Raw genomic sequence first — 19177 nt, forward strand, 5'->3', positions numbered from 1 at the left:
AGAAAAATCCGTCTCTGGGCTGTAAGTGAATAAACAGTGTCCTTGTTTGTGTCAGAAATGTGTCTGTCAGTACGCCTCTTAACATCTCTTGTGGTGATTTTAGTCTCTCCATGTCCAACCCAGCTTTGTTTTTCAGGTTTAGAGATAGGTAGTAGCAAATGCATTTGTATTCCATGGAAATGCTAGAAACAGTACTTAAGTTGCTTCTATCTTAGTAAAATTCTAGCTTTTGGATTTCAACGAAATTAGACCTGAATTTTGAAGCATACCCTTATGCTGGTTTAGTCATGACTCAGTGGAGCACCTGCCTGGACTCTCATTCTTAACACAGTGAGAACTGAACTGCTAGGAATATTTCCACTGGGTCTCACTGAAGTAATGTAATTTGGAATGGACATTCACATGATTGGGATTTACAGGATCAGGTCTTCTGCATGACTAGCTGCTGAGACCCAGAGTGCCCAGTAAAATGTTAAGATTTGTTTCATTGATCACATACATGAATCATTTGTAAAAGTGTGGACTATTTATAAAGGAGAAAGAGATAATAATTTCGAGTAACAATGGTGGTAATACTCAGTGCCTGCCTAGAACATTGGGTGATGTTTGTTCATTTAAAATAAGAGTACTATATTGAATTTTAAAACACATTTTGATGCTTTCTTATTTTATATAGATTGACTAAGTCATATTTCATAAAATAGATCTGGTTGGTTTGGAGTTGATTTTTTTTTTTTTGCTTGTTTCCCTGAAAACATTCATTGCACTCTGATTTTTTAATCTTTTATTTGCTGAGGAGCACAGCTTCCTAACACACTGGAGAATTTTTTGATTGACTTGCAGACAGCTGGTCCCAATGCAATGCTGTTTAAAATGATTAAAATTATTGCAGAGACATATTCCTTTAGAAAATGTTACAGATTTTGCTCTTGGGAGTATTTTGCATGTCTGCATTTTTTGGATGCTTTGAGGCAAAAAAACCTTTATGAAATAGAGTAAAGGCTATACTAACATGTAACACTTATTTTTGGCTGACATTACCAGCTTTGTGGCCAAGGTACCCAGGTGGCTAATTAAAACAGGGAATTTAATGAAATAGTGTGATTTTCTATAGCTATCAGAGATGAAAGCACTGGAGGTTAGACAACACACACTACTGTAAAATAAAATCTGAATGCTACTCACTTGCAAAAACTTAGTGTTTAATATTTGTCTTAAAAATTTGAACTGAAGGAATTACATGTTCTGTAGTTAGACTGCAAGATCAATTTGTGTGCTACTCCAGAAGAAGGAAAAGCTCCAAACATGGTTAAAGAGTAGGCATTAGAGTTATACTCATACCAGCAGGAACGAAGTGGTGCTACTGTCTTGCTATTTAACTTCCTGCTGACCCAGGCTCTGGGTCTCCATGGCACTGGTGTCTGTTTGCTGCAGAGACATTTCAGTTAAAAGATTAAATAGAATGAAAAGTGCATTTGAGGTAAGGGCATCTTGCTGTCTGCTCAGGAAGACTGATGGGCTCTAAGTCCTTTGGACTGGATGTCATAAGAGATAAAGCTAAAGGGCTCCTTGAGGATGTTTTGTCTTTTCCTGTCATGCTTGGATCTGTGATACACCAAGTGTATCTAAATATTTAGCAGTCATAGAGGATGGTTCTTCAGCAGCAGAGAAATCAGAGCTGCTGAAGTCTGTTGACTCCAGCACTGGCATTCTGAGGCCACTTTCCTCAACAAATTGTTGGATGCTGAGGAAAACAGAGGTGTTTGCATTGCTGTCGTTTAGATACCTAAGTTTAAGTCTAGTGCCCAGTTGAGGTGCAAATTGATTACTGTGGAGCATTCTGCGTGTTCAGAATATAAAAATTATCCCAAATCAGACAGATTCAGGAAGAGGCTGATTTTTATGGAGTCTCATGTTTAAGGAGAATTAATATTCAGTTAAGAGCAATGTTAATAAATGGTAATCTAGGTAATCTAATTCAGTTAATCTAGGTATAACAAATTAATAAACTTAATGAGTTGTAGCTTCTAGAAGAGTTATGTTACTTTATATTACCTTTTTCTCTTCTTTAGGAGTGAGAGAATGTCTAATGTACTAAAAGAATAAGATTTTATTTAGAATTATTTCTTTTTCCTGTGTTCATCTCTTCTTATTGACTGCCACTATTGTGGGTATGTCATATTTATATGGCATGGGGTGTTTGTTGGATACTGCAGATCCTCATATCTCTGATACTGAATTATCAAAAGAGTCAGGAGATGCCTAGGATGTCATCCTTTAATTTGTAATTCTGAAACAGAACAGAACTAATTTCCTTTTTTAATTTTTTTAATAATTATTTTACACTATTCAAGGTATGTTTATATTCTAGCTCTGTTTTCAAGACAGTTTAGTTTCACTCTGAGTTCTTTTTTGTTCCTAAGCTGCTAGATATTCTATAAGAGTTGCTGACTGGCTTTAACCATAGGAACACAAACAAATGTAAATTTGTTATCTGAAAAACTGTCATTAATCCTACTTTTTAATGTTTGGCCAAGATGAAGCATCTGTGCAGAGAGTTAGTCATCTCTGCTGCTTTTTTTCTCTGCTTTGTTTCTTAAATATTTATGAGCTCACAACATAATTTCCTTAAGCCAAGTGTAGTGTTGGCACTATTTCAGTGTACTGTGGGCTTGAGTGCTTCAGAACTGGGTTGTAAGCTAGGTTTCTGTGAAATTTGTAAAATCGCAAATGCAGCAGAGTGGTGGGTTTTAAATAGCTTGGGATGACTGTAATGTCTGGCTCAGAGGTTAAAGAATTAACCTGAAAGAGAATAGATAAATAATAATAATGATAACAAGATAATAAAATTAACCCAAACAGAGAATAGATGCCTGACTTCAAAATGAAGTATAACAATGTGGAGAATGAGAGAGCTGTGGATTTAATCTTCTTGCTCTGGGGCAATTACACTACCAGAAAATGCTACATAAGCAGAAAATTATTAAGTTGTGATGGTAAGAAGAATTCTATTGACCAGACCCCTAAAATATACACTTCAGATTTTAAAGGAATGTGTCTTAAGCAGTAGTCTTTTATTTATTTTATTTTGTCTAATGAATTTTCTGGTCTTAAAGCTTTAAATTCAAGCAGTGTAGCAGAACAAATGAAATGAATTCCACATGATAAAAAGTAATGTAGACATAACTATGCATATCAGCATATTGTTACTAGCAAGCTATGTGAATATTTTATCATATATCCTCTATGGTCAAGGCATATATTTTATCCTGATTGGGTACTGTTCCCAAATATTTTTCTATTTCTCATGCATACTTTTTACTTATCCTAATCTTCTATTTTATTCAAAAGCATTTTAGAAACAGTAGAGCCACATGAAAACATAACAGAGCAAGCAACTCAAAAATTGTACTGGATTGTATTTGATATTTGCTATTAAAAAAAAAAAAAAGCTGGTGGGAAATATGTTTTTGTACTTATTTGCTGCATTGAACTTCCCCAGTCTTTTAATGCAGGTCTAAAGAAAAATCCTCAGCTGGGCTTTTTAACTGTAACATTTTCTGTTCATTTCCATAATGAACAGAAAACCAGTTCTGGCATAAAGAGAGTCTACCACAGAGCTTTCTTTTATTTCATTCTCTTCAAGATTTTGCCTATCTCAGGCACCAGATGTTTTTCCTTTGCAGCTTTACCATGTTCTACTTTTCAGTATGGTATTAGAGAAGCTGAAATGGGAAGTTGTGTGAGGCACGGGTGATGAAAGAAGCAGCTAGCCTTGGCATAAATTGAGCTTCTTATAGAGATTAAATGTAAATGAATTTATCATTTACTCAACATGAGATTGGAAACCAATTTATGTTTTAACAGCACAAAGCCATATTGCACCACCAAAATTTCTGCCAAATGCATTTGTATATGAAGTTGTGGAAGTGTTTTTTTTCCAATATTCATTTTGGTTTTATGTTGAGTAAGTCTGTACTTACAATTATGAGACAGACTTATGACAGGGAACTGATTTTCACTTGGAGCTGCAAGCAAATTACCTATATTTCAACTAGTTGTCCATTTCTTTTCTTCCTGGGAAAGTTTATGGTACTTTTTTAAAAATTGTCATTGATTGGATTTTCACTAATGTGCTATACTTACAAACTTTTACATGAAGTATCTTTTAAGACTTTTTAATACCATGGCACATTTATTGATTGCAAATTGACTGTAATTTTTGATCATTAATAAATAGTGAAAAAAACACTGGTAGGACAAAGAAACCAGTGATAGAAGTAAATGTGGAATGACCCAGTTTCTTTAGCATAATAAAATATGTGCAAGAAATGTATTCTAGAACTTTTTCCACTGCTGTTGATGTGGAAGCAAAGGAGGGATTTTCAGTGATCCTTTTGGGCATTGAATAATATTCTCTTCATTTGCCACAATAGGATTAGTGAGTAGATCTCATTAGGAATTTGCACGTGACTTTTGTGTTTTAAAGATAAAAGGGAGCAAATTCCTCCATGTCAAAGAAAGTCTGGAAAATAATATCTAAGAATTCAAGCAGGTAGGAAGTATTACTGCAAGGATATGTTTTCATTACCTGACAGAAAAAATTAGTTTCCCTTCTTTCTTAAAAAGGTGTATGCTAAATCTCCGAAATGCTTCTGGTAACTTCATGAATAACATCCACAATAAAAGATAATTAAAATTGAAACAATTAATTCTTGTTTATTAATACAGTCTTAACAAAAGAGAACATGTAAGGGTGGCAAAGATTGTTTCATTTCCTTAGGAATGGTTCATAAATTGATTTGTTGATTATCTTTTTTAGAAAGAAATCCCATTACAGCAAATGATAGATATGATTTTGTCATGTACAAAGCTATTTGTAAAGGCATCCTTTGTTCTTCATGGCATATTTATGACCTGACCTACTCCATCACACTGTAATCCGCCTAAACACTGTATTTGTAGTCCAGCTTTTAAAAAATATAATTTCACAATGTACATTAGTCATCACTGTCACCTTCTGCTTCCTTTGATATTAACACTTGAAGCACCTATTAAAATTATTCCTGAATGCAGAGTGTGTAAGGGTTGTTGGATAATCTCCCTCTTTCAACAATTTTTCTGTGTACAGCTCAGAATATGTATGTGTTTTTGTGAGGAAATTATAAAAAGGGGGAAATCTTGTCAGCCCAAATAATTGCTCTACCACTCTATAATTGAAAGCTGTTTTGATATGCCATCTTGAAAATAAGATGAACTTTTATTGTTGCAACTGATGCTTGAAAACTTGTGTCTGTTGGAGAATCAATGTCCTGTGCTGTAGTCACAGAATCAATCTCTATTGCAAACGAAGTGGTTGCAGTCATTAACACTAATGGGTGTGTGTGTGTGCAATTCTTAGACATATGAAGGACCAAAACAAGAAGGTTGCCAACCTGAAGCACAATCAGCAATTGGAGAAAAAGAAGAATGCACAGTTGTTGGAAGAAGTTCGTAGGCGAGAGGACAATATGACTGACAACTCTCAACATTTACAAGTGAGTTTATTTTTCAGTTTTTTTTAAACCTATGTAAGAAAATACACTTCTGTTCCAGTGTGTGTGTTCCAGAGTGTGTAAAGAGTCTGTGCCCACAAAGAGCTGATGGTTCCTTCCTTTTCTACCACAGGATGCACTGCTCACCTCAGTTGTATCCATGAAATATTTACTATTTAGTTACGGAAAAAGAAAAATAGAATTTGAAGACCTCTGCACAGTTAGTACATCAGCAACTCTTTTTTTTTTACAGTCGGAAAGAAAAGTTTCAAGTATATAGCTTCTGTGCTTCAGATAGGCTTTGAAATTTATTCCTGGAGAATTTCTACAGTTTGTAAGTTACTGAGTTTGGTGGTTGAGAAATGAATGTTCTTAAACTGATCTGTTTAAGTGATACATTACATACCAGGGAACTTGTATTCAAGGCCACAAATTTGATGCTTGACTTAAGAAGTACTCTGAGATCTGAGTGTGAAAAACCACGAAGAGAAGTGCTGATTTCTGTTGACAACATCAGTGTCTCCATGCCCAGTGTTTATAGGCAATTTACAGTGCAAAATATCAACTTTGCCTTGATCTGGTTAATATAATGTATTTCTGGAAAATTTCCAGTGGATGGAATTTGACCCTCTCTTGCTTCATATGGTTGTATTTCTCATGTGTTCCTATATGCAAAATGGAAAAATTAACACCACATCTCTCTTTAGGCTTGTGTTGGTGAAGCTTTATGTCAGAATCAAGTTCAGGAAATGATACATTATTTATGCATCTGTGCAGTGTTACGTTTACTTTACAGCCTTGGTCATTACATACTGATTGCATCACCATGCATTCCACTGCACAGGATAGAGCAATAAAAGCTTGTGAAGGATTTGGTCTGCCAATTTGGTATATCAAAATAAAATTTCAGTGTTGAACAGCTACTTGAAATTATAGTGGTTCAGTAAAGAGAATAAATTAAGTTTATTTTTCATTATTTCTTTGGAAATGCATTATGGTGGGGTGATGACTGGAGAATAGAAGCCATTCTCAGGATCTTTGATGTAACTGCTGTACCTGGAGATTTCTACTCATGAGATGAGATTGGGTCTAGCAAATGGAGGTGGTGTGGCTGAATGGCTTGAATTGAGAAAGAAAATACCTGTCTGGTGTACAGTTCTTCTGTTCCATTCATTTCCTGTAAAGCATCTATATAGTAAGAAGAGTTTGTGAAAACCGGTTAACCAAGAACGTTTATTTCTTGTTACTGTGCCTTAAAATGTCAATATTTTTAAATTATGTCCTTCAGCATATTACTTTCAGTAATATATATATATATATTAGGTAATATATTGCATTCCCAGTAGTTGCAAGAAGAGCAGGAGAAAAGGGAGCCTTGGTTGTCTGTGCTGCTGGATTGCTGGTAGGGATGATCCTGCCTTCTCTGCCATACAGGCAATCAGCTGCTGTTATCAGTTTGCTGCTACAAACAGTTGTTGTATTTCCTCTGTCAAAGACTTCCAGTTTCCTTGGCTTATTTCTTCTCAAGCATTTCTTAACACTGAAGAGTGCATGGAAGCTTGAGTTGCCCTGGGATTGCAAGATTTTGCGAGGTTTTGCTGCTCACAAAAACAATGTAGTGAATCTTGCAAATAAAGTAAATGCTGTGACATTGAATAGTCATGTCACAGTGCAGGTGACATGTCTGATGCACTTTTATTCTGCTGATAGGAATGTATTTTATTTAAAGTTTTCCACTGGTACAGTTTATTTGTTTTATATGTGTAAAGTAATTACAAATGCTAGGTGAGAGCATCAAGTCTTGCTCTATGAATCTGATAAGCAGGTGATTGACTTGTTGAAAAGCCAAAAGAATTCGAAAGCTCCGGTCAATTAGCCTTAGTATAGAAAGGAATGTTTTTCATAATTTTTAAAAGAAAACCTTTCTTTCTTCATGGAGTTTGCTTGTGTAAAAAGTAACAGCAGTGATCTAAGGATTTAAATGGGGCTGCATTTTTGGGGAGACAAATGCTGTGACACATGTGATATACTTTGAAAAAAAATCTAGGAGTGCTATGCATCTGCTAATTAAAACCAGTATTAGGTGGTGTTTCAAGAAATGTTTAATTAACATCTTAGTAAACCATAGAGACTTGACTACCTTTTCTTACTGCTCTTAATAACTTCTACTGCTTTTGGTAGAAACACTCTGCATTTATATGCATTTATAACACTAACTGCTTGTGTCTACAGTGTGCTTGTTACATTTGTGAATGATGTATTGAGCTGTTAGGGGAAAAGTGTATCCTAAAATTCTCTGGCCTGATGTAATGACTGTATTTGTTGGCTAGCTGTGATAAGCTGGCTGTTGGCTGGCGGTGATAAGCTCAGCTGAGAATTGAAGAGCAGTCAGTCTGGTCAAATTACATTTACTGCAGCCAAGTCTCAGTCCCTTTTGCAGAAGTAGTGGAAAAGATGAAATAAGAAAGTGGGTATGGTTGTCCATGGACTATCCAGGGGATGCCCAGGGCAAACTGAGGCAATCAAGTGCCACCCTTCCTGTACAGCTCACACAGGGGCTGAAGCTGAACCATTCAGCTGTTTCTGAGGGCTGTGCAGAGTTTCTTGGAAGCTTCAATAGTATGTGCTAGTTCCTGAGGCTTGTAGCAATCTTTTCAAAAAGCCTCTCAAAGCTGGTTCTTGTGCCAGTGTCAGTGCTTGCAGGGCAAGTTTGAGTCTCCGTGGCCCCATCCCACAGCACTCCAGGGCCACTGCTGTGATGGAGAGTGCTCTGGGATGCCTGGGGAGGGAATTCACTTTGGTCTGCCTCAGCTATCACCTGTAATTGTGAGTGATGCTTCAGGTGTGGTTTTGAGGGGTTCTTTGGATCACTGTAAAATTGGAAACATCAGGAAGCCAGATTAATTCTTGAGAATGAAGAATAGTTGTGAGGTTTTCTGTTTTTTCCTAATACAAATCAAGGGCAGACCTGTGCAAATCTTGCCAGACACGATGGTCATATATTACACAAAGCATCACAGCAGGAGAGCTGAACCTTGAACACTTTATCATTAATTTCTTTGAGAATGGTGTATCTAACATGCCGTCATTTTTCTCTCGTTTTTTGGTCTGTCTTTAAAATGATAAGCCTTTTTGAGAAACACTGAGCTAAGAAAGATACAGATACTATGTTATAGGTTTGTGCATAATTCTTCAAGTCTCTACAGGATCTTGAAACCTTAGAGATGTGAGACTTGTTTATTCCCTGAGATTATTTTTTTTCTTGATTCTTGTGTGGAACATGTTTCTTCCAGTAACACTGGTACCTCAGTAGAATTGGGAAAGGAAACATTTGCATAACACTGAGAACTTCAATCCATTTGGTTTTGATTCTGATTTTCAAATCTGCTGTAATAACAACAAAAAAGTAATTTTCTTTCTCTAGAGTAAGCAATGAGGGTGCAATAAGAATATTCCCATGTGTTTCATAGGCTCAAAGGGAATTGAATGTACATTTTTGTCTGATTATGCTTTTCATAGATGTAGTGTATCAATAAGTGATCTAAGTCTAGAAACACTTCTTTGTGGAAATCCTATGCAAAGTGTCCAATACATATGTGTCACCAAAAAAAGTTCAGGGATGAAGCTGAAAAAAAGTTTAATAAATTTAATGCTCTATTCTGCCTGATCTGCAGCTTCTGGGTGTTTCCCCTGCTTTTTTCCAGTTGATCTGCTGGCAAAGTTCTTGACTCTTCTTATGTTTTAAATGTTTGGGTAATTTGTCACAATTCTCTTTGAGGTACCTTGGGTTTTCTTTGGCTGGAAGTCCACATGCGGAAAAGAGATATTTCACTAACAAAATTGTTTTTGAGTGAGACAATGTGTAGTTCTCATTGATTTCAAATATCATATACAGGCAGCTTGATCAATGGTTTATGCCTGCAGTACTGTAGAACAGATTGTGTACACATGTACATTTTCCAGGTGTAAATACCTCACTTTTTAAGCAGAGTTCACTTGTCAGTCATGTTTTTTCATGGGGTGTAGTGAGGCAAGGCAAGAGTTCCAGTTTTCCAATGGCTCTGTACTGGCTGGAAATGTAGTCTTAGGTAATGAATAAAACATGATCAGGAGGAAGTCCTGTCAAAAGAGATAAAAAAACTGGCTAGTTAATATTGCTGCTTTCTGATTCTTGCCATGTGAATATCTGTGATGTCTTAATCACTGAAAATAGCTCCCAAGAGGTTTCGCAGCTAGTCAGCATGAATCCTTAACCCTGGATTTGTTTCTTTGTCACTGTGTGCTTTACCATATAATCCTCAGTTCCATAATAGCTCTAAAAATATAAAATGTACCCAAGACATTGCACATTGCTGTCTGTTATTTCTGTGCCTTATAATATAGCATGGCCTAAACAAGGGGTATATCTGACTTTACTATGAATTTGCTATGACTTCTCTTAATGCAGTGTATTTCCTACTGCATTGTCTCAAAAGCTTTGATACTATAATATAAATAAAAAGAGGAAGCTAGGGAATGAGATGAAGTCTTGCAAACAAAAATGAACAGAGCAGTGTAATCAGTTCAGAGACAGAGGAAGCAGTCCTGACTGCTATGCAGACAGGCATTAGTGTACGGAGCTGACACAAGGCAGGAGAGAATTCATTGCATAAACACACAGCTTTGTATTAGTAGTGCTGAAATTCATATGCACTGACAAAACACAACCTTTTAAGAGGTTAAAATCATGAGCTATTGTATTAAAAGTAAAATCTAATTTAAGCATCTGTCCTAAAGTGGACCAATACCTTTCTGCACAGCTTTAATAATTCTCAGTGTTTAATAATTCTCAGGGTTCTGTATGTTTCTGTCTTTAAAAGGTTGGCAATTTTTGTGGGGGAAAGACAGAGGTGAGATAGGGATTCTACCTGTTTACACCACTCCTGTTATTTCCATGATTTGCCTGTGTGAATTGTAAGTTGTGGTCTAGCTCTGATGTGTAGAATTGCAGAATTGCTCAATACCTCCCATTCTGTAGTGGGCAGAGGATGAGGGGAACGAGGTGACCTCTCTTGATTTTCCTTTCTTAATAATATGAGCAATCAGAAAACACAGATGAGATATATTGTAGACAGACTTTTGAAATATGCTAAGAGACAAGAGGAAGATGAGCTATGGACTGCAATGCTTGTGAAGGTCTTCCTTCTCCCTAAGATTTCTGCTGTCAGATAGGAATATTTTGAAACAAAAGCTGTTTTTTTTTTTTTTTTTTGTAAGTATGCATAAGAGTCAGCTGCACCAAGTCCTTCAGTTGTTGTGTAAGATATTTGTTGGAGCCAGTTCAGTGGCAAATTCAGAAGGTGTGGCAAGCAACAGTGAGAACTAAGTTCTCCCTTAAAAGTACCCATGGGCTTGTTTGGGGAAAATGCAGAATAGAAATTAATTTATATTACGGTTGTAATGAGTTAAAAACTTCATTTTACCAAGACTTTTCTTAAACTTTTTATTAAAGCAGAAGTGTAATGGTGCATCTGACATTTAAGATTCAGGACTGTGATCATCTTGTGTTATAGGCGTCCTCTTCACTATTGCAGCCTATACAGAAATAATTTCAGCAACCATTTTATTTCCAAAGTTTTGCACTAAATTTTTTGGTTTCTTTTTCTAAATGGGTATATTTGTATATACCCATTTTTCTAAATGGGTATATTTGTTCAAGCTGTTGCAAGTACTGTTTAACAAGTGAGTTAATTTCAAGTGCAAGTAAGCAATTTTTGAAATGTTTTTGGCTAAGTCCTCACTATATAGTCTATTATGTTAATGAATGAACATATGAAAAAAAGTGAAAGTATTTTATGCCAGTTTTCTCTAACTTATCTACGTAATTCTCTTCATTTTAATGCCTTAAAACTAGCATATGATATTGTATGCTCTTATTTTTTGTATGCTTTAAACTACAGTTTTTTTGGGGACTGTAATGTTTTGTATTTGAGTGGTTAAGCTGAAGATTAGTCAATTTGTAAGAAAATTAGTGTTCATGTATGTATCAGTTAGTTCCACCCTTATAAAGCAAGAGTTATGTCCTAGAAAATGGGGAGAACTCAGCAAAGTACACAATTGTGAGCAGTAGTGGTGTGTTCATGGGTACTTCAGCATTCTCTCCTTCTCTGTTTGTAGGTGGATTTTGCCAAGGTAGAGTGTAGGAGAAACTACAAGTTCAAAAATGTCCAGCCTTCAGCAAAGTGTATAGCATATTATAAGCATCACACAATTTTTTTTTCTACTAAATATCTAGGAAAAAGGCAGGAATTGCATTTTCTTGAAGTGGTTGTTTTCATGGAGCTGAACATATATTTTTAATAGACATTTAATAAAAGTCTTTTCTGTACTCATTGATAATGAATCTATAAAAACCCCACAAGTGTAGTAGTGGAGACTAGGCAATAAGAAAAAAAATGAGTAAAGCTGTGATGCTGCAGTGCAATGTATTAAGAAATTATTACCATATTAGAAATGCATACTTACAAATCTCAGGATAATCCACTCAAACACATGTAATACAATTGAAGACACAGCTAGTGCACTTATCTTCAGATTTCCAACATAATATAAATATAAATTCAGATTGTAAACATGGATGGACAGTTAGGAATTTTCCTTCCTTGGCCTGTGGAAGTTCCTTATGCTGTGGATAAATTCCATATGTGTTACTGAAACGTGTGTTGAACTTCAGCCAGTAGTTTAAGATTATGTTGAAGAAAATATTTCTAAAAGGTTTCAGATGAAGAATGGTACTTGAGAATGTACAGAGGGCAGGAAGGTTGATTGTTAGGTCTGAGGATCAATACCAGAAGTCGGTTTTTTGGGGGGATTTACTTTGACACTTGTTTTCATTGCACAGTGTAATCCCCAGAAGCCAAAACCACTCCTGTTGTAAAATGTCCCTGTAGACAATAAGTGAAAATCTCACTTGCAGACCAATTTCTCCTAGAATCAGAGCCCCTTAACTTTTTTTTTTCTTTGTCATAATTGATGAGTTGGCAGAAGTGGTGGGTTGATAGAAATCCTGCAGTGTTCTGTGCTGTGTTGGTCTAACCACATATAATATGAAAAAAATTGTAGTGGGCAAAGCATTATCAGCAAAACTGTTCTATGCAGTTGTCATATCCTTTCTTTTGACTAGTGTGTTCCATTATATGAGTAAGTGTACAATAACATAATTTTTATTCTTAGAAATATCACAATCTATTAATTTTGGGGTTTTATGTAAGCACACAGTATAATATATGTAATGTATAATTTGTAATACACTTTTTGCATTATTACAAAGACTTGTAGGGCATCCCATATCAGATGGTCTGAGAAAGTCTGAATACTTTCTCATTTTTCTCAGTTTCTACAGTTAAATCAGAAACTTAATGTTTTTCAGTATTGTCTATATAATGTTAATTTCCTGGCTTTAGTTACCCAGGAGTAAAATCTGAACTTGCTGATTTGCAGTTACTTAGAAATCTGTGAACTGCAACTATTGACAAGTATTTTATGTTTAAATTAATTCAATTATTTCTACTATGTACTTTAATATGTTTTGTTAGTTGAAAAGAGCATAGATGGCAAGGCACTGGAAGGGAACGTTGTTGTTGGAAAAAACAAAATTGCAACAATGGGAAACAGAAAAAAATTTCATGTGATACAATTTTCTTTTCTCCCCCTCAATATGTAATAACTCACACATGCAGGACTCCTGTAGTCTCCAGGGGGCAATTGCATTCACATGCATCAAAAGAAATAGTTCAGTTAAACCAACTCTCCCTACCCAGCAATAATTACCACAAGTTTACACTGAGATATAGTTGCAAAAGGTTAGTCAGTAGGGCATCTGCAAATCAAGTTATATGTCAACTCTACATCAATAACCTCATTATATTAGATGTTAGTATTTCAGCACATGACTGTCCAATATAGCATTGCACATATAGCTCATTTTTAGCTTTTACATTGAGTTACAGCTCATCTAATACGTTACTAAATTATGTATTTAAACACTCTATATGACATAAATTATAATCAATGACAAAGGCAATTATTTATATTGAAATTCTACAAAGTGAAATTGCAATAAAATGTCTGACCCTATTTGTGTAGCTGCTTTCAATATAAGATGAATATAGGATGTTTAACCCTGTTGTATAAAAGAAGTGTAAAGGCAATTGGTATTAGCACAGATTTTCCGATTGAGACATTGTTTATAAATGTTACCTATAGATATATAGTGAAAGCTGTTTTCTTATATATAAAGAAGCAAAAAAGGTAGATATGTTCTAAAAGTACAACCAGTTACCTAACTTCTGTGCAAACTTCCTCCATATTCTTCCTTATATTTGTAGTTTATTCACAAGCTATAACATTTTTGTTGAAAGCTTGATAGGCTGGATGAAAATATAAAATATATAAGCTTTTCAAAAACCTTCTTGTGGTCTGCATCAAGCTCAGATTTCTACCTAGTTCAGTAATTTGGTTTTGCATTTACCTGGTTTAGTAGCCAGTAAGATCTGCTGCTGCTGTTTGTCACTCTCCATAGATCATTTTGAAGTCTGGTGAGCAACAAAAGTTCTGCTTGAGTAAATCTAAGTAGAACTGTTTTGGTTGGTTTTTAATAAGCTAAATTTATACTTATCTCTCATTATGAGTATTCTGTAATAGCCTTATACATTATTACTTATGGACTCTCTTGTGTACAGACTGGAAAGAGAGGGAAGGCAAAACACCTTCATATATAGTCCTGTCCTACCTTGGAAACTATTATTATTTATTGTAACCCCATCTTTGCTCTGAGAAGCTTTTGTAAAAGTCCAGGGCCAAATATCATTGTGAGGTAAAAAAAAAAAAAAAGAATAAATACTGGTGTTAAATTAAGCTTTCTTAATAGATCTCAGAGTATCTTGAAGAATAGACTTGTCAGTAATATACTGAATGAAACTGAGGCATGAGAAATAAAGGTTGTGTGCAAGGTGTCCCAGATGTGTGATGGAACCATTAAGGAGCACAGACTTTGTCTGTCCAATATTCCCTTGACTTGTCTGAACTGTTGACTGAGAATATTTTACTCATGATAGTAAAAATGTTGCTAATGAATTGTTACTGATTGAGGTACTTAGTGCAGGTGAAGTTGATACAGTTTTTAGTCCAGTGAGAGATCAAAAGTTTGTGTTTAGAACATGAAAGACAAGGGAAATCACATACCATATTAATTATTTTGCAATTTAGTAGTCTCTTGATTCTCAGAGGAGGGTGAATAATAGCTGCACATGAAGAAATAGGAGTACTGATATTTGCAGCTGAGAAGCAGCTGTCTTTTTAAGCAGAATTGTCAAGATAATCAGATAATTCAACAACAAACACTGCAGTGCAATATATTTAATTTTATAGAAGGCTCTTCTTTCAAGTTACAGCAAGGGTCCTTAACAAGCATTTCTTTGATCCATTACTTCTGTTTATAATTTTCCATTTCTCCTTTTCCTCGGCAAAGTCTGTTTAGCTTTCTGCATCTGTCAAAGACTCCTCTACAAACACCTTGGAGAAAGCTTGACAGGTTTGGGATATTGTTGAATACCAATCTTTTCACTAAATAAATGCCTTAATACAATTAGAGCTTTTTTTCTATGACACCTTTAAAAATGTAAATAGGAGTAAAAAGGAACTTTAAAATAGTAGTCCAATGTAGATGAGCAATAAAAATGAATCTGAAAAATCACAACGATGCGCAGAATAGGGATTTTTTTTTCATACTGCCTTTTAAAAATACATTTTGAGTTATTCTTTGTATTTCTATGACATTTTAGTGACATGAATTAGAAATGCCTTTTCTAATTCATTTGTTCTTTAGTGGAGTAAAGTTTTATTGAGCAATATTGTTTGGCATCAGGTAGTTACGTTTCTTTTCACAGTTGCATATTGGCATAATGAAAGAAGCATTTTACACCTCCTCTTCAGCTGTCACATACCTTTGTCATATTGAGAACTACCATAATTTAACCATCTAAAAGTTACTTCAGAGATAAAAGCCAGGTGTTTGTGATCCCCTCCTTTTCTTTGTTTTTTTAAACTTCAAAGGGACATTATAACAATGTGAATAGTGTGTCACATGAGTGCTATAGTCTCTTCATTTTGAAGAAAGAATTTTGTGTGTTCCTGCACATGGAGTGAATTCCTGGCTCTACTAAAGTTAGTGCAATTTTTGCTGCTGCCTTGTCAGACAAAGATTTCTCACATGAAGAAAAAATAATTAAAAAAACCCTGTACAGACAAAAAATAAACTTAAAAGGTCATTGAGAAAGCAGATCTCCAGTAAAAATGGAAACAGTCCATTGTCATTCATCATTTACATCTGATCTGTTGATGGGAATTGTAATTTGTGAGAAAGTCCTTCAGCTGTAAGTCTTGTCAAAATTGGCTTTTCTGTCTGGGTGTTCTTTTATAAGAACATTTGGCTGCCAAGTCCTAGCAAATATAATTATTTCTCTTAATACAGACATTAGAAAAGATTGCTCAGAGGTTGTCTGGCTCTTGTGCTTTCAACATAGGCTTTGATCTTTTATACATGATAGCTTTGTTAACCTTTTCTTATGAAACTGATAAACACTAAAATAATTAGTGTTATAAGCAGGATAACTAACAACTTGAACTCCCCTTTGGTCTCTTTTTTCTCAGTTTGAAGTAAGTGCCTCACAAGAATACTAAAATCTGTCATATAAAACGTCACCTAGTGGATTCCTGCATTGAAACATTTGCTGTGAACATATGAACTGGATACCTGGATGAAGGTATCCTAAATCCATTCTGGTGGATATGAATTATAAACTATGCTTAGCTGGCTAACATAAGCTAACTTGTGTATTGTTGGTGCTCTAAGATGCTCTGTTCCAATTTTCAACTGCAAATTGCATTTCTTTCTTATCTAATTGATCTCTGTCTGGTGGGCAGTGACAGGATGTGAGGGAATGGCCTGAAGTTGTGTCGGGGAAGGTTTAGGTTGGATATTAGAAAAAGGTTCTTCTTGGCTGCGAGCTGAACAGGCTCCCCAGGGCATTAGTCACAGCCCCAAGGCTGTCAGAGTTCAAGAGGTGTTTGGACAATGCTCTCAGGTACACACTGTGATTCTTGGGGATGGTCCTATGCAGGGCCAGGACCGGACTCCGAGATACTTATGGGTCCCTTCCAACTCAGCATATTTGGGATTTTGTGATTCTGTAATTGAAATGTGTATTAAGTACCTGTTAAATTAAAACACAAATTATCCAGTGGACTGTCAAATGAAATCATGTATCTCGCATCCTGAAAATGTTGTTTAAGAGTTAAAAGGGAAAATTTCATGTGATTGTTCTCCTGAATGATTCCACAAATTGTGATTTCCCCGTTCTTTGTGCTTTGTGTGGTACTTTCAGAAGCCAGGACATGATAACAGACGTGAAGATTTTTGAAGAACATTTATTTCTGCCACTTCCCAGTGCAGAATTACCCTGCTGTAGCACTCTCCTGGTCATGACAGCAGCAGCAGGGACCGTACACATGCTGGTGCTGGTGGTGGCAGTGAGGAGGCTGCAGCTGGACTCGGGGGGACTCCAGGGACAGCACAGGAGTCGGAGTGGACAGGGGCTGAGCTGGACGGAGACCCAGGGCAGGGCTGGGAAGGCCCCAGGAGGTGCCATTGGGGCCAGTGGCACTGCCAGCAGCAATGTCATTCCTCCTCCCTCTGAGAGGGCTGGCTGTGGAGTGACCCCTTGGCCATGGGGCCAAGTGAGCTCTTCAGGGGCCTGTCCAGAGCTGGGGCAGCATGGTGGCAGGGACAGAGCTCAGGGCAGCCTGTGGGGCAGCTGAGGTCTGAGGCTGCCACTGAGATCCACCCAGCACACCGAGGAGCCCTGGGGGCAGGGGGCAGCTGCTGAGGGAGCAGGGCCCTGTGGAGAGGGGACACAAGCAGTCAGGCGTGGCTCACGGGGCACCTGTCCCTCAGGGACCGAGGCACGAGGCCATCCAGGCCAGGCTGAGCCCTCACCAGGGGGTGCAGGCCCACAGGGCCTCCCTCAGTGTGGGCTCACACAGGGCTGGATGCTGGCACCGGGGTCTGCCCGCGGTCCTGTGATGGATGGGAACGCGGGCAGGAGCTCCGGGAGGTGAGACCAGAGGCTGCCATGTATCCACAGGTCTATTCAAGAGATTGAATTCTGACAACCAAGGGCTGACCTCTGCCCAGGGACAGGCATGGAGGTGGTAAACCTGCATCTGTATTATTACACAGTGTCGTTCACCTTACAGTTGGTTTCACACAGAAACCTAAAAAAATCCAAATAAAAATAAGAATAGGAATCCTTCAGTCTGTGAGGGAGCAGTGCTGAAAGTCAAAGACTTTTTGGAGCCTCTGTAACTCCTTTGCTCTATCTCCACTCTTAGTATTTTAACCAAGCAGAGCCTACCAGAAATATCCCATACTGTTGAGTTTCATCTCAATGGGAAGCATCATTGAAATACAAAGCAAAAACCTCAAGATCGAAAGGGCAATGTTTTACATAAAACCAGTGTTTTAACTTAAAATAGTTGAGTAGTAGTCATTCAGTTAAAACATTTAAAATTCAGTATTACTATGTAGTATATTTGTTTTCCTTATCTTTTACAATGAAGAGGTATTTGGGTTAGTATTGCTACATGAAAGTTCTGAGAAAGGAAGAAGTTTTAATGGGTAGTCTAGAAATCCCTTCGGTGCATATATATTAAATTCTGCTCCACTGGTTTTACCAATGTGCGGTGACCATTTCTTTGTTCTCTAAGATATGGATAATGCAAGTATAAACCCGTGTTATCTAGCTAGGTTCTGAAGGTCTTGGTGTGTCTGATAGAGTTTGTGTTTTGTTTTGTCATCTGTTTTCTTAATTTTTCCCCCTCAAATTTATTGTTCCCCAAACTAGTTCTCGAGTATAAAACATGAGGCCAGAAGTTTCAAGTAGTGATTGAAAGCCAGTAATTCAGGCAGAATATAACTATAGCATTTGTGTTTTATAGGAAAGTGTAATTAGTAATAAACTCAGTGAGCGAGTAAATGTTTTTCAAAATCTTAAAATGTTGAAAAATAGCTCAGTATTTGCATGAAAATTTGAGATATTTAGCACTGAATATGTATTCCCAAGGGGAAAAAAACCCCTTTTTCACTACCTTTTTTTAATGTAATAGAACAAAATCTAGTCATAATATGAATATGTCATCTATAGTATGAATCCAGAAGGAATCTTACAAATTATGTAGACTACTGTTAATGTAGAAGTGTGTGTTTGTTTCTGGAAAGTACTTCATAGGATTAATATTTGAAATATGAACCAATGGAAGTCTGCTTAAGGGAACATGCATTTTCTGAGACATTTAGTCTTAGTCACATTCAGCATCCATTTTGCTGTTACACATCAAAAATCTTTAAAAAAGACAGTCAAAGGAATAAAATCTTTACAGGCATCATGAAGGCTGTATAAGAAAATTATATTGGCTCAGAGGAAATGGATACCACCTATCATAAACTGCTTTAATAAGACCAAACGGAAACCAGCACAATTAAACAGCAGGATAAAGGAAGCTATCAAAAAACTAAAAAACAAAACCAACTTTCTCAAAACTGAAAT

At 36.4% G+C, this 19177-nt stretch overlaps 1 protein-coding gene across 1 annotated transcript in view; it reads left to right on the forward strand.

The window, feature by feature from the left end:
* Positions 1 to 19177, forward strand: part of ERC2 (ELKS/RAB6-interacting/CAST family member 2) — a 283355-nt gene that overhangs the window by 160742 nt on the left and 103436 nt on the right. Inside the window, exon 15 of the mRNA XM_041425936.1 lies at positions 5402 to 5537. Within this exon, the coding sequence (XP_041281870.1) occupies positions 5402 to 5537 (136 nt within the window). The remainder of the gene's footprint in view (positions 1 to 5401; positions 5538 to 19177) is intronic.

The sequence above is a fragment of the Onychostruthus taczanowskii genome, unplaced genomic scaffold (genome assembly GCF_017590055.1).
Source record: "Onychostruthus taczanowskii isolate IOZ18803 unplaced genomic scaffold, ASM1759005v1 scaffold9, whole genome shotgun sequence".
Lineage (NCBI taxonomy): Eukaryota > Metazoa > Chordata > Aves > Passeriformes > Passeridae > Onychostruthus > Onychostruthus taczanowskii.